Source organism: Chrysochloris asiatica, unplaced genomic scaffold (genome assembly GCF_000296735.1).
Source record: "Chrysochloris asiatica unplaced genomic scaffold, ChrAsi1.0 scaffold00048, whole genome shotgun sequence".
Taxonomy (NCBI): domain Eukaryota; kingdom Metazoa; phylum Chordata; class Mammalia; order Afrosoricida; family Chrysochloridae; genus Chrysochloris; species Chrysochloris asiatica.
In genome coordinates, this window is record NW_006408566.1 from 6,032,624 (window position 1) to 6,046,352 (window position 13,729).

The window sequence follows — 13,729 nt, forward strand, 5'->3', positions numbered from 1 at the left end:
CAGAAAGCCTCTTCTTTCTCCCAGAATAGCTGGTAGTTTTGAACTGCCAACCTTGAGGTTAGCAGCCCAATTCGTAACCATTACACTACCAGAGCTCCACAAGTAGACGTCTTTAAATCATCTTTATGGTTTTCTCAGCTTTCAGCCAAGATCCATCTGACACCAACAAAGAAATTCCTTGTTCTACATCCTCTTCTGACTCCAGTTGGCAGTTCCTTGATGCGATGCTGCAACCATTTTTAAATTACCTTGAGCAAAATTGTACTTGCATGTGATATTACTGCTTGTTAAATAATTTCTTCATTCTGTCATGTCACCTTTTTGGAAATGGACACAACTATGGAACGCTTTTAATCAATGGGCCATGTAGCTGTCTTCTAAATGTTTTGGAAATGACTAGTGTGTACTCCCAGTGGTACAACAGTTTGCTGAAACATTTCAATTGGTATTTCATCATATCCGAAAGTTTTTTTGTTTTTGTTTTTTTGTTTTTTGCTAATGTCATCAGTGCAGCATGGACTTCTTCCTGAAAGGGTTAAACGTCAACCAATTCTTATTGGTACAATGATTCTGTGTATACATTCTACCTTCTTTTGATGCTTCTTGCATTGTTCAGTATTTTGCCCCTAGAATCCTTAAATATTTCAACTTGAGGCTTAAATTTTTTCTTCAGTTCTTTCAGCTTGAGAAATGTTGAGTGTGTTCTTCCTTTTTGGTTTTGTAACTCCAGGTCTTTGCACATTTCATTATAATATTTTACTTTGTTTCGCAAGCTGTTCTTTGAAATTTTCTGTTCAGCTCCTTTACATAATTATTTCTTCCATTGGCTTTAGCTACTCTGTATTCAAGATCAAACATCAGAATCTCTCTCTCTCTCTTTTTTCTCTTTGTTTTCTTTTTTTCTGGAAGGGGTTCAGGATTGCACTTATGGTCTTATGCAATGCAGAGACTCGGCAGGAAGCCTCCTTCACTGGGCACGTTATAGCCCCATTTTAGGTATTCCAATCAGTTATAGGCAGAAGATGGATTTACAAGCTTTCTATGGTGATGTTTCTGGCTATGCCTTTCTCTCCCCCTTAAGTGACTGTTTTCTAATGGTATGCAAGGGAAACCAAGATTCAAAAGACAGCCAAGTATCTTAACATTATTTAACCCATTTTGCTTATTCCAACCATGCCTCAATCCCTGTATTCCAGAGCCCTGTTGTTCCAAGGTTGTGCATACATCATTATTTACCTCTGTCCCACTTAACCCATGCAAGCCTGCCTAATTGTTTTCCCATCCGCTTTGTTCTTCCATCCCCCTCACCCCACTTGTGTATTGTCCCCCTCCCTAGCATCCAAACTGTCCTGTGTCTATTTCCTACCCTGTGTACCACATTCCCCTCCCTTCCCTTGTCCCACCCCTTCATCTCAGTAACCAGCAATGAATCTCTTTTGATATTCATTTTGATCTTTTCTTTCTTTCCTGTCTTTAATGTTCTTTTGCTTTCTTCATGTATGATGTACTTGATGTCATCCCACAACTCTTCTTGTCTTCATTCTTTAGTGTCTAATACATTAAATATGTTCTTGAGATTGTCTCAAAAACATATTCAGCTGGGATTGTTCTGATGTGGCACTGTAGGATAAACACTGAACTGCTAACCACAGGTCAGGAATTCAAAACACCAACCACTTTCGGAAACTACGTCGCTATGGAGTCTGAACCAACTAGTTGGTACACAACTACAACTACAGATTCAAGGACATATTTTGGCTTTCATGGACTTGTTTTATTTTCTTCAACTTCAGCGTAAACTTGCATATGAGCAACTGATGAGTTATTCCATAGTGGGCTCCTAGCTTTGTTCTAGCTGATATTATTGAATTTTCCCATCATCTCTTCCCAAAGATGCAGTCAGTTTGATTCCTTTGTATTCCATCTGGCAACATTCATATGTATAGTCACCATTTATGTTGTTGAAAAAGGTATGTGCAATGAAAAAGTTGTTGGTTTTGCATCATTTCTATCATCAAGGCCATATTTTCCACTTATATTTCTTCCTCTTTGTTTCCAGCTTTCCAAATCCAATTGCCAGTAACAATCAATGCATCTTGATTGCATGTTTGATCTATTTCAGAATGAAGAAGTTGATAGAATTCTTCAGTTTTATCATCACTGGCTTTAGTGGCTGATGTATAAATTTGAATATTAACTGGTCTTCCTTGCAGGTGTATGGATCAGGCAGCTGCCAAAAATTCAAGAGGATGTGAAACTGGGATATCATTGCTGAGGTTCGATGAAACTTGACTGAAAGCAGAAGAATACCAGAGAGATATTTGGTGATGATGGTAGTTGTGTGCCATGGGGTTGGTTCAGACTCATAGCAACCCTGTATAGTATTTCTGAGGCTGTAAATATTTGAGGTGTGGCACTGTAGGATCAGCACTGGGCTGAAAACCACAAGGTTTGCAGTTCAAACCCACCATCTGCTGCTAGGAAATCCTATGCAGGGTTGCTATGAGTCAGAACTGACTCCATGGCACTTAACAACAACAACAAATCTTTACAGACCAGAAAGCCTCATCTTCCTCTCATAGAGCTACTGGTAGATTCAAACTACTGACCCTGTGGTTAGCAGCCCAGCTCCTAATCCACTGCGTTACCAGGATTCCTTAGAAAGCAGTTTACTTGTGCTTTATTGACTATGCAAAAGGCATTTGACTGTGTGAATTATAACATACTGTGGATAACATTTCAAAGAATGGGAATTCCAGAATACTTAATTGTACTCATGAGGAAACTCTACATAGATCAAGAAGCTGACATTCTAACAGAACAAGGAAACATGGAATCGTTTAAAATCAGGAAAGGTTTGTAAGTGCCAGAGTTATATTGTTTCACCATACTTCATTCAATCTGTATGCAAAGCAAATAATCCGAGAAACTGGATTATGTGAAGAAGAACGTGGCATCAGGATTAGAGGAGGACTCATTAACAAACTGCGATATACAGATAGCACAACCATGCTTTATGGAAGTGCAAATAATAACTAAATGAAGATCAAAGATTATAGAAGTCAGTATGAGCTGTACCTCAATGTAAAGAAAATGAAAATTCTCACAACTGGACCAATAAATAACATCATGATAAATGGAGAAAAATGGAAGTTTGTCAAAGATTTCATTTTGCTTAGATCTACAATCAATGCTCATGGGAGCAGCAGTCAAGAAATCAAATGACTTATTATTGCATTAGGTAAAATCGTTGCAAAGACCTCTTTAAAGTGTTCAATAGCAAAGATGAAAGTTTGAGGGCTAAAGTGCGCCTGATATTTTCAATGATCTCACATGCATAATAAAGTTGGACAAAAATGAATAAGAAAGCCTGTAGAAGAATCGATGCCTTTGAATTAGGGTGTTTGAGAAGAATATTGTAAGTACGACGAACTTCCAGAAGAACAAACACGTCTGTCCTAGAATAAGTACAGCCAGAATGCTCCTTAGACACAAAGACAGTGAGACTTTTACTCTCTTACTTTGGACACGTTGTCAGGAGGGCTATAGTCCCTGGAGAAAGACAACCTGCTTGCTGAAGTGGCGAGTTAGTGAAAAAGAGGAAGATTCCAATAAGATGTACTGACATAGTGGCAGCAAATATGGGCTGAAACATAGTAACAATTGTAAGTATGGTGCAGGATCCGGCAGGATTTCCTTCTGTTGTTCATTGGGTCACTGTGAGTCAGAACCAACTCGATGACATCTAAGAATAACTAATCTAAAGATTGACAGTTCAAACCCACTCAGTGACACCATGGAAGAAATTTCTGTTAAGATTGTTGTTATTATGTGCCATGGAGTCTGTTCCGACCCATAGTAACCCTGTACAGGGTTTCCGTGGCTGTAAATCTTTATGAGAGCAGAAAGCCTCATCTTTCTCCCACGGAACAGCTGGTAGTTTCAAACTGCTGACCTTGTGGCTTACAGCCTGATTCGTAACCACTACGCTACCAGAGCAGCTCCATTCTGTAATACACAGAGGGTCACCATGAGTCAGATTCAACTTAACTGCAACAGGGTTGGTCTGGTTTGGGTTGAGGCCAAATGCTGAAACTTTTTGTGTGTGTCTTTATGTACACAACCTCATAACTTCCTTTGAAGAAAATGGGCACTCCTGGGTCAATCATCTTTGTAGGAACACTGTTCTTAGACATAATTAGAATTTAGAAGACAAGGTTTAAACAGAGAAGAATCCTCTCTATGGAAATTGCTCTCTTGAGCTTCATCATCTACGAAGACAGATATCTAGGTAGGAATTCCTTGTGATTGTTATGATGCTACCCACTGCACAGAAGGAAAGAATAAGCTAGATAAGACTGCCTACCAACTTTGGGGAACAACTCATATTATGGAGCCCAGATGAAGTAGTTGCTAGCTTTTCTGAGATGCTTTTTTTCCTCTTGATATCCCTGAGCCTTTGTTAAGGTTTATATATGTCCCAACCTGGTCTTGGAGTCCTAGTGTGGTACTGAAGGATAAGCATTGGACTGCGAGGTTAGTGGTTCAAACCCACCAGCTGCTCCTCAGAAACCCTATACAGGGTCACTATGAGTCGAAACTGACTCGACAACCCTTAACAATAGCAACAACAGCCTGATCTCATCTGAGAACTGAAGACTGTATTGAGGCAAATGAGATACATTTGAAAATGTTTTCAAAGGCGTAACCTTAATAACCAGGAAAAAAACCCATGGTTTTGACTTGGAACCATTTCTCAATAGACAAATATTCTGACTCACTTAAGTAACTCATAGTTCACATATAGTTTAGCTACAAAAGCTGAAATGTACCCTCAATTCCCTAATTTTGATTTTCAGTTGGAGTTCTTTGTACCACCACCCCTGCTGTATAGTTCACCTGAAGGTTAAGGTACCAGCACGAGTTCCCTTGAATCAATACCAACTCAGTGCAACCTTATGTGTAAAAGAACAAAAGGTTGTCCTACACTAATACCATACTATTTTTTTCTATACTGTATAACACTATACTACTAAAGAAGTATGGTAGCATAGTGGTTACAAGTCGGGCTGCTAAACTCAAAGTCAGCAGTTCGAAACCACTAGCTGTTGCATGGGAGAAAGATGGGCTTTCTGCTCTGTAAAGATCTGCTCAGAAACCATATACAGGGTCGCTGTGGGTCGGAACCAATTCCATAGCACGCAACGATCACCACCACCATGTTTTATACTAGTTGCCCTTGAGTGGACTCAAACTCATTGTGACCTCACGTGTGTCTGAATAGAACTGTGTTCCGTTGGGTTTTCAATGGCTGGTTTTCCAGAAGTAGATCACAGGCCTTTATTCCAAGATGCTTCTTGATGGATTTGAACCTCAAACCTTTTAGTTAGAATCTGTGTGTGTTAACTATGTGTACCATATAGCACTGTAGTATAAGCATTGGATTGTTAACTACAAGGTCAGAAGTTCAAACCTACCAGCCATTCCTCAAGAGAAAGATGAGGCTTTCTGCTCCCATAAAGATTTATAGCATATGAAACACTATACAAGGTCGCTGTGCATTGGAATCAACTCAATGAAGGTAGATTTTTTTTTTTTAAAGAGAGATTCCAGAGGCTAAAATAAAGAGTAGTGATAATAGGAAGCATTTGTTGTTGTTGTTGTTGTTGTTGTCATGTGCCATCGAGTCGGAACTGACTCATAGCGACCCCATGCTGAACGAAACAATGTCCGATCCTGGGCCAACCTCACTACCGCTGCCACACTTGAGTCCATCAATGATGTCACCTGGCCGACCCATCTCGTTGGGGGTCTTCCTCTTTTCTCTGACCCTCCATCTTACCCAGCATGACATCCTTCTCCAGTGACTATTTCCTCCTGACAATATGTCCAAAGTATGAGAGACAAAGCTTAGCCATCCTGGCCTCCAAGGAGCACTCTGGCTGCACTTCTTCCAAAACAGATCTATTGGTTCTTTTGGCAGTCCATGGCACGTTTAGTATTCTTCCAACACCACAACTCAAAGGCATCAATTCTTCTATGATCTTCCTTATTCACTGTCCAGCTTTCGCATCCATATGAGGTTATTGAAAATACCATGGCTTGGGTCAGGCGCACCGTAGTCCTCAAGCTGACATCTCTGCTCTTCAACACTTTAAAAAGTTCCTGTGCAGCAAATTTGCCCAGTGCAATTTAAAGTATTAATTCTATTCCAAAATCTCTGGATGATGCAAACAGTTAACATGCTCAGTACTAACAAAAAGGTTGGAGACTCAAATCCATTCAGAAGTGCCTTGGAATAAATATCTGGTAATCTGTGCTGTAAATATCAGTAATTGAAAATTCTATGGGGCACAATTACACTCTGACACACATGGGGTTGTCATGGGCTGGAATCATCTCAATAGCAACTTGTAGGTTAAGTCTTCTATTCCCGACATTGGGCTCATTGTTCTACATTATTTGATTCCCACTTCCCATCATATGAGGTAAGTATTGTCTTAATTCCCATTTACACATGGTAACGATGAGGAACAGAAAAGTTAAGGAACTTGCCCGAGGTTGCACAACAATAAGGTGACAGAGCCAGGCTTTGAATTCTCAAACCTGTGCTGTCAGCCACAAGACTTGCTTGTCTCTTGGACGTTAAGGACTACCCTCCAGCAATACGTGATGGAGACAATGCCACCACAGAGGAATCTGTAGGCCCTCATGTCCTCCCAGTCACTTTGTCTTTAACTACCCTGTCTCCATGCAAGGTGGCAAAGACTACAGTTAATGCATGATCCACATGAAACTGATGTTAGCAAATGTAAAGCAAAGTTTCATTTTGACTATTAGTGACTTGATTTTGGTCATCTGGATAGAAACAATTCACCTCCTATGTTAGTGGCTTTACTGAGAGGATAAAGGAGCCAAATGCTTACTCCATCTGTTCTTTCATTTTTCACCTAAATATTTATTGTCTAAACTGATCTAGGCTCTGAAAGATGCTCAGTTATTTGCTGTGTAAGTTTGGGAAGCCTGACATAACATCTTTTGAGCTCTATTTTCTAATTTGCATAATGGACTTAATACCACTACAAAGGATTGTTGTGAAGATTAAATGAAATAACAAATATTCTTTCAACTCCTTTGTCTGACTTCCTCAAATAAAGAGAAGGCCTTGTAAAAATAAGCTCAAATTTCTGTCTAAATTATCAAGTCTCACAATGGCACATGTAGCATCATTGGTGGGGAGAAGGGAGCCGGGAAGAGCATGAATTTCATCCTGAGAATGTAGATTTCTGAAAGTGTACTCAAAGACTCTAACAACATAATTTCCTTCTATTTTCTAGACATTCAGCTAGCCTATTCCCTCCTGTGGCACTGTGGGTTAATATGCCAGACTGCAAAGCCATTTGAACTGCAAGGTTGGTAGTTCAAGCTCACCAGCTGCTCCTTGGAAACCCTATACAGGGTCGCTATGAGTCAGAACTGACTCGATGGCACTGAACAACAACAACAACTTATGTCAAAGGAGTTCTAGTGTGGTGCTGTAGGATAAAGCACTGGACCCTAAGGTTGACTTTAACCACAAGGTTGGCCATTCAAGCCCATCAGCCACTCCTCAGAAACCCTGTACAGAATTGCTATGAGTCAGAACCAGCTCAATAACCCTTAACAGAAACAACAATCCCCACTCCAGAACTATCCCAGGAAGGGAGAAAAACAGCTACACATTTCTTGTGAAGGCCACTGATAACCACCACTAGAAAAAAATAAATAAATAATGGTGCCTGTTAGAAACAACATGCCCAGAATGGTCAGTGCAACTTGAGATAAACTAAACAACAAAGAAGTTTCTGCAATTCCTCGAACCCCTACCCTATGCCCAAGATCCCTACAAATCCTCCCTCTCTTTTTCCCTTGGGGAGGCAGATCTGGAAGACCCCTGTTCCTCTGTATTCCTGTGTACACAACAAATATTTTGCTCTTTGCTCTGAGCCCTGCTTCTGAGTATTGGAAATACTGGCAGCAGGTGATTAAAAACCATTTTTTCTGGTTACATTTGTAGCACATGTGTACACATCAAGTTGACTGAAATATATTTCCCTACCAAGACCAGCAGTCCTCCATATGCTCCATGGAAGAATGATGAGGCTTTCTGTTCCCATAAAGACTTACAGCTTGAGATACCCTATTCAGGGTCAGTGTGAGTCACATCCAAATCAACAGTACACCACCACCACCAATAGTCATCAAAGAAAAATGGAATTATGTTTAGCACATTTTTAGTGTTAAATACGCTCATATGTCATTTTATTTTAATTATCTGAAAAAAATGGTAATGCACACATGTTGGTGGTATGCTGTGGAATCACTTCCAACTCATAGCAACCCTGTATAGGGTTTCTGAGGATATAAATCTTTATGGGAGCAGAAAGCTTCATCTTTCTCCTGTGGAACAGCTGGTAGTTTTGAACTGCTGACCTGGAGCTTAGTAGGCCGACTCTCAACCACTATGCTACCAGAGCTCCTACCACACATGATATATAACCTTAATTAGGCAAAGCTAGAAACATCAGTTCTTAATTATTTTTCCCAAATGACAACTTATAGTCTTTTAAAATAATAAAATGGCATTGCTTTTAAAACACACTAAAAATGGAACTTTTTCCTGATTCAGACTAGTGTCCCCCTATAGTTCAAATTAGTGAACTTTATCATATTATTCACAGGTCGTGTTATGGATTTGATTCTATTAATGAACCATGTACCTATATCTCTCCTAAGATACTTGCTATTTAAAATGGTTAGTATGTTCATATACAGATACTCACTTTTTACTTTCTCTAAAAAGAAACGTCAATATACCTAAATTTTCTTTTTTTTTTTTTTTAACAATTTTATCTCCTTAGAAACCTGTCAAATTTAAGCATAGAATACTTCAACTTTATTTCCAAGACCACTGATAAAAGTTTCACTTTAATAGACAATGAACTGCAAGGGACTAAATAGATGGAGTCCTTGTGTGCTGCAAATGGAGTAAGCACTCAGCTACTAGTTTGAAATTTAGCTGAACCCACTAAAAGGCCCCTAGGATGGCAGACTTGACTATCTGCTTCCTAAAGGTTATAATCTTTAAAACCTTAGGGAGTTCTACTCTACACACACTGGATGATTATGAGCTGGAATTGGCCCAAAGACAACTAACAACAAATAGATAAATTTCTCTTAGTTGGACATCGCCTACTTAGCAATTGACAGGAGACAAGAGGACCATTTCAGGAAATAGCTCTTTGTTTGGAAGCATGTGGCAGTCATTACTAAAATAAGTATTGCTTGAATATCATGCAAGAATCAGACTAAAATCATGTAAAATGGATCATTAAAAGTCTATTGTGACCACATTCAGTTGGCTGCCATTCTTTTAAATCATTCATGCATATGCTATAGAATAATGAATGTTCAGCTTACATGCCAAGTCTCGTTTGTTGTAACCTTGTATCTCATTTCACAGGAAACCTTTTCAATGGCTGTTTGACTAGTCCAATGGATTATAGTTCTGGTGGCTGTAGTATTTATATTTTCAGCTCTGGAAATGGTGGCTGAAGAAGGTATCACTAGGAGGCAAAAACAAACCAATCAACCAACCAGTTGTTTAAAACATGTCCAGGAAGAAATATATATTTTTTTCATCAATATATACACATGCTTAAAACTCCAAGAATATTTTCAAATCTCATTATCTAATTAACAGCTAAGGAGTTTTTTCTTGTTTTGACATCTGTTATGTTAGAGAAAACTACTATTATTAAATAAAATTATATTCAGCCCATTCTCCATATCTTTAAACTAAATTCCAACAGTCTTGCTCCCCATCACTTAACCCCAATAATCCAAACTAATAGAATTCCAGAGCTTACTCTTATTAGCCAAGGAGTCTGGTAAAAAAGAAAGGAAGAAAGAGTAAAAGAGATATCTCCTTTCTCTACATCTGTGGCAGGAGAGATGTTGATTTGCGTTCTTAATTTGGTTCAGAGAATCTGATTTGATAGGGTGCTAAATTGAGACATTTCATGATAATATTCTTGATTTCTTGTGTAATAGGGAAAGTCCTATGAATACTTACATCACTTGCTAACTTGTTTTGTTCCCCATTAAAATTAACCCATCCTTGAAAGTGTACTTTAAACAAAAGGAGTCTCATAAGAGTCTAAGATTTCACAAATTGATACATTACAGTAGCCTTCAAAAACTAAGTAAAATTCTTATTTTTTACCTTCTTTGTTGTTTTGTTATACTAGGAATAAAGGTATAATAGGCATTTCTGTATTTCTTATGCCAATTATATTGGCATGTCTTTATTTTTTATGGAGTCCTGGTATGGCAAGGCAGGTTTAACACTGGGCTGCTAACCACAAGGTCAGCAGTCCAAACCCACCAGCTGCCCCTTGGGAACCCTATAAAGGGTCATTATGAGTTGGCACTGACTCAACAGCACTTAACAACAACAACAATACTTCTCATATACATTTATTCAAATATTGATATCTTAGGTAATGGTGAGCTGAAATAGACTCATAATGGCCATTTTAAACCAAAAGGTCATACAGTCTACTACTATTTTGGGAATGATAACTTGAAGACAAATGGTATCACATTCATCATCATCAAAACAAAACAAAACAATTCATATTGTGCGGCAGCACCAGCGGCCACGGTGACTAATATTCTGGTCTTGCTCCGGCTGTGCCAGCAGAGCCCCGGGCTAGGGCAGGAGTCCCACTGTCTCAGGCTGTGCAGACGAATGGAACTCAACCTTTAAACACAACATGGGAACTCAGTTTGTATGAATTGTATGAACACATCAGTGACTCTTCTACAGGAGGCAATAACATACGGCTTGGGAATCATGGTTTCACCTTGAAGTCTACACAGTGAACTAATGTGTCCAATTTGTTTGACTATGTTGAAGAACACCATGACTACAAAGGAGTGTTTCCATCATTTTTTTGTGCAGACTGCATTACCACAGCTCCCAGAAGTGTAAAGAAAGAATGTCCTACTTGTCGAAAGAAATTCATTTCCAAAAGATCACTAAGGCCAGATCCAAGCTTTGATGCCCTCATCAGCAAAATTTATCTAATGATGAGTATAAAGTTCACCAAGAGAGAGTATTAGCCAGGATCAGCAAGCACAATAATCAGCATGCACTCAGTCACAGCATTGGGGAAGGACTGAAGATACAGGCCATGAACTGACTTGAGCGAGGCAAAAAAACAACAGATTGAAAATAGTAGTGAAGCAGAAGATTATGGTGATTGCTCACACTGTAGTAATGCATCCACACACAGCAATCAGGAAGCAGGGCCTAGTAACAAACCAAAACATCTGATGACTCTGGGCTTGAGCTTGATAATAACAATGCAACAGTGGCAATTGATCCAGTCATGGATGGTGCTAGTGAAGTTGAGCTATTGTTCAGGCCTCATCCCACACTTAGGGAAAAAGATGACAGTGCACAGACAAGATACATAAAGACTTAAGATAATGCTACTATTGATCACTTATCCAAGTACCTGGCTGTGAGACTAGCTTTAGAAGAACTTCGAAGCAAAGGGGGATCAAACCAGATGAACCTTAATACAGCCAGTGAGAAGCAGTATACCATTTACATAGCAACAGCTAATGGCCAGTTCACTGAATTAAATGGCTCATTTTTTTGGAATTCATCAGTGAGAAATACTGGAAATAGAACAAACCCATGGAACTTTATTATGACCGCACAAAAGACCACAAACGAGCTTTTATGAAAGCAATTCTGAAAATGAACCTTATTAAAACCTCGTTCTTAAATATTAAAAGATGCACCATCATTCATTTTATGGACAGAATCTTGGATATAACATTTAGTTTTCTTTCTTAGCCAGACTAGTTTACACTATTAGAATCTTTCCCCCTTGATTTAAGATTTCCTGTTGAAAAGGGCAAGCAATTATTCAGTACTTTTTTCTTTCCTTTGAAAAAGTCTAAGTTGTGTTTTTTTCAAAGTGTTGTTCCATTTTCTCCCTCTACCTAACATTTTTTAGGCCTTCAGAGTATATTCTATATTTTGATATGTATTCCGACTTTTTTCCTCCCAGAGTCGTGTATATTTGGTTTTCTATATAAATGATAGGATCTTAACGAAGACCAAGACTCAAATTTACTGTGCTTAAAATACAATTCTAATAGGATGATTCTTTTCATGGTATTTTCTTCCATAATATCTTATTTGAAGAAGAGGTTCTTTATGAACTTAGTGACCATTGTTATGCAATGTTTATTTTCATTTTTTTCTTGTAATAATTTTGGAATTTCTGATCAAAATTTCAGGTTCTGTAAGAACTTGATTCTTAAACAGATTTCACTGAAGAAAAGAAAATTAAATTAGTCATTTGCAGTCTTCAAATATATATTTAAAGAGGTCTCTTTTTTTTAGTACTAGTTATAGTGTCACGTCAGTTTATTATGCGTGTTTGATAATTTTGCCTCTTAAAATACCAGAGATATGGAGATATTTTGCACTTTAGCCTGATGAAAAGTACAAGATATGTTCAGTGCTTCCCATATAAATTTCAAGAATAACATGGCACATAGAACTAACAATGGCAAAAGAAGTTTGCTTCTGTCTGAAAAACATGTTTAACATCTTGGGCTGCTGTGTCGTTTATAAATTGGGTGCTCTCCTCATTATACTGTAGAGATAAAGATTAACCAGGGATTTAAACTGGTTCATTCCTGTATGAACCCCCGTTGTTAATTTGCATTTCCAACCAATATCTGGGGCGGAAATGCAAATTCTTAACTGGGAATTTAACAGGAATGAATCAGTTTGAAGTCCTGAAGTTAACAAAGCTTGACCTTAGGCCTACCTTGTAGTAAAAAATAATTTTATAGAATGCCAGCTAGTAAAGTCATTCTACCCTTATTATTTAGTTTTATATTGTGGGACAGTGTTAAGTGTTTGGGAATCAGAAGACTGTATACTGACAGGTCAGAAATAAAATTGACTTGTGCATTATTTTTCATCCCTGTCTTGATTATACATTTGTTTCCAAGTTTATATTATCACAGTATTTACAAAGACATGCTTGCATTGAGAAATTAACCCCCAAAGGGTTTTTGATAGGAAAGAATAGTTCCTCAGTACCATTGTAACTAAAACGTGTCTGATAGATGTAAATAGTTATCTGTCAATTTTGACAAAGTGGGGCCAGCTTGATGTTTTAAATCTTCAGCCCAGTATGAAAATGTTAAAAAAGTATCCAATATTTTACCATTTTATTGAAAATACTTAAAACCTGCTTTTACTTTTTTTTTTTTTTTTTGGTAACCTGAGCCATGAAATTTTTTAAATTCAGTTCCTTTTTTGGTGTAATGTTAAATTGTATAGATTACTATTAATGCACATCCACTGAACATGATACTGGTTTTGTGATACAATTATTTAGATTTTATTGGCAGCATCTTAGACTAATGGTTGCATTAAATCACTAAATTTCCATTGTGATTTTTAATTGGAGTTTTGTCTTTAAGAAAAAAAATATTTGTGAATATAGCTTTATGCTTAGAGAATGTATGTGTGCTTATCTGTCAGTATGGGAGGATGAAAACGAGATCATTAAGGAATATATTGGATCTGTAATCCTTTGCAGAATATAATTATAGGTATTTGGTAGACAGCAACAACAAAAATCAATTT

At 37.9% G+C, this 13,729-nt stretch overlaps 1 protein-coding gene and 1 pseudogene across 1 annotated transcript in view; one reads left to right on the forward strand and one right to left on the reverse strand.

The window, feature by feature from the left end:
- Positions 1 to 13,729, reverse strand: part of IL23R (interleukin 23 receptor) — a 142,540-nt gene that overhangs the window by 50,425 nt on the left and 78,386 nt on the right. Inside the window, exon 5 of the mRNA XM_006862496.1 lies at positions 9,460 to 9,605. Coding sequence (XP_006862558.1) covers positions 9,460 to 9,605 — 146 coding nt within the window. The remainder of the gene's footprint in view (positions 1 to 9,459; positions 9,606 to 13,729) is intronic.
- LOC102822690 lies at positions 10,341 to 11,911 on the forward strand (annotated as a pseudogene).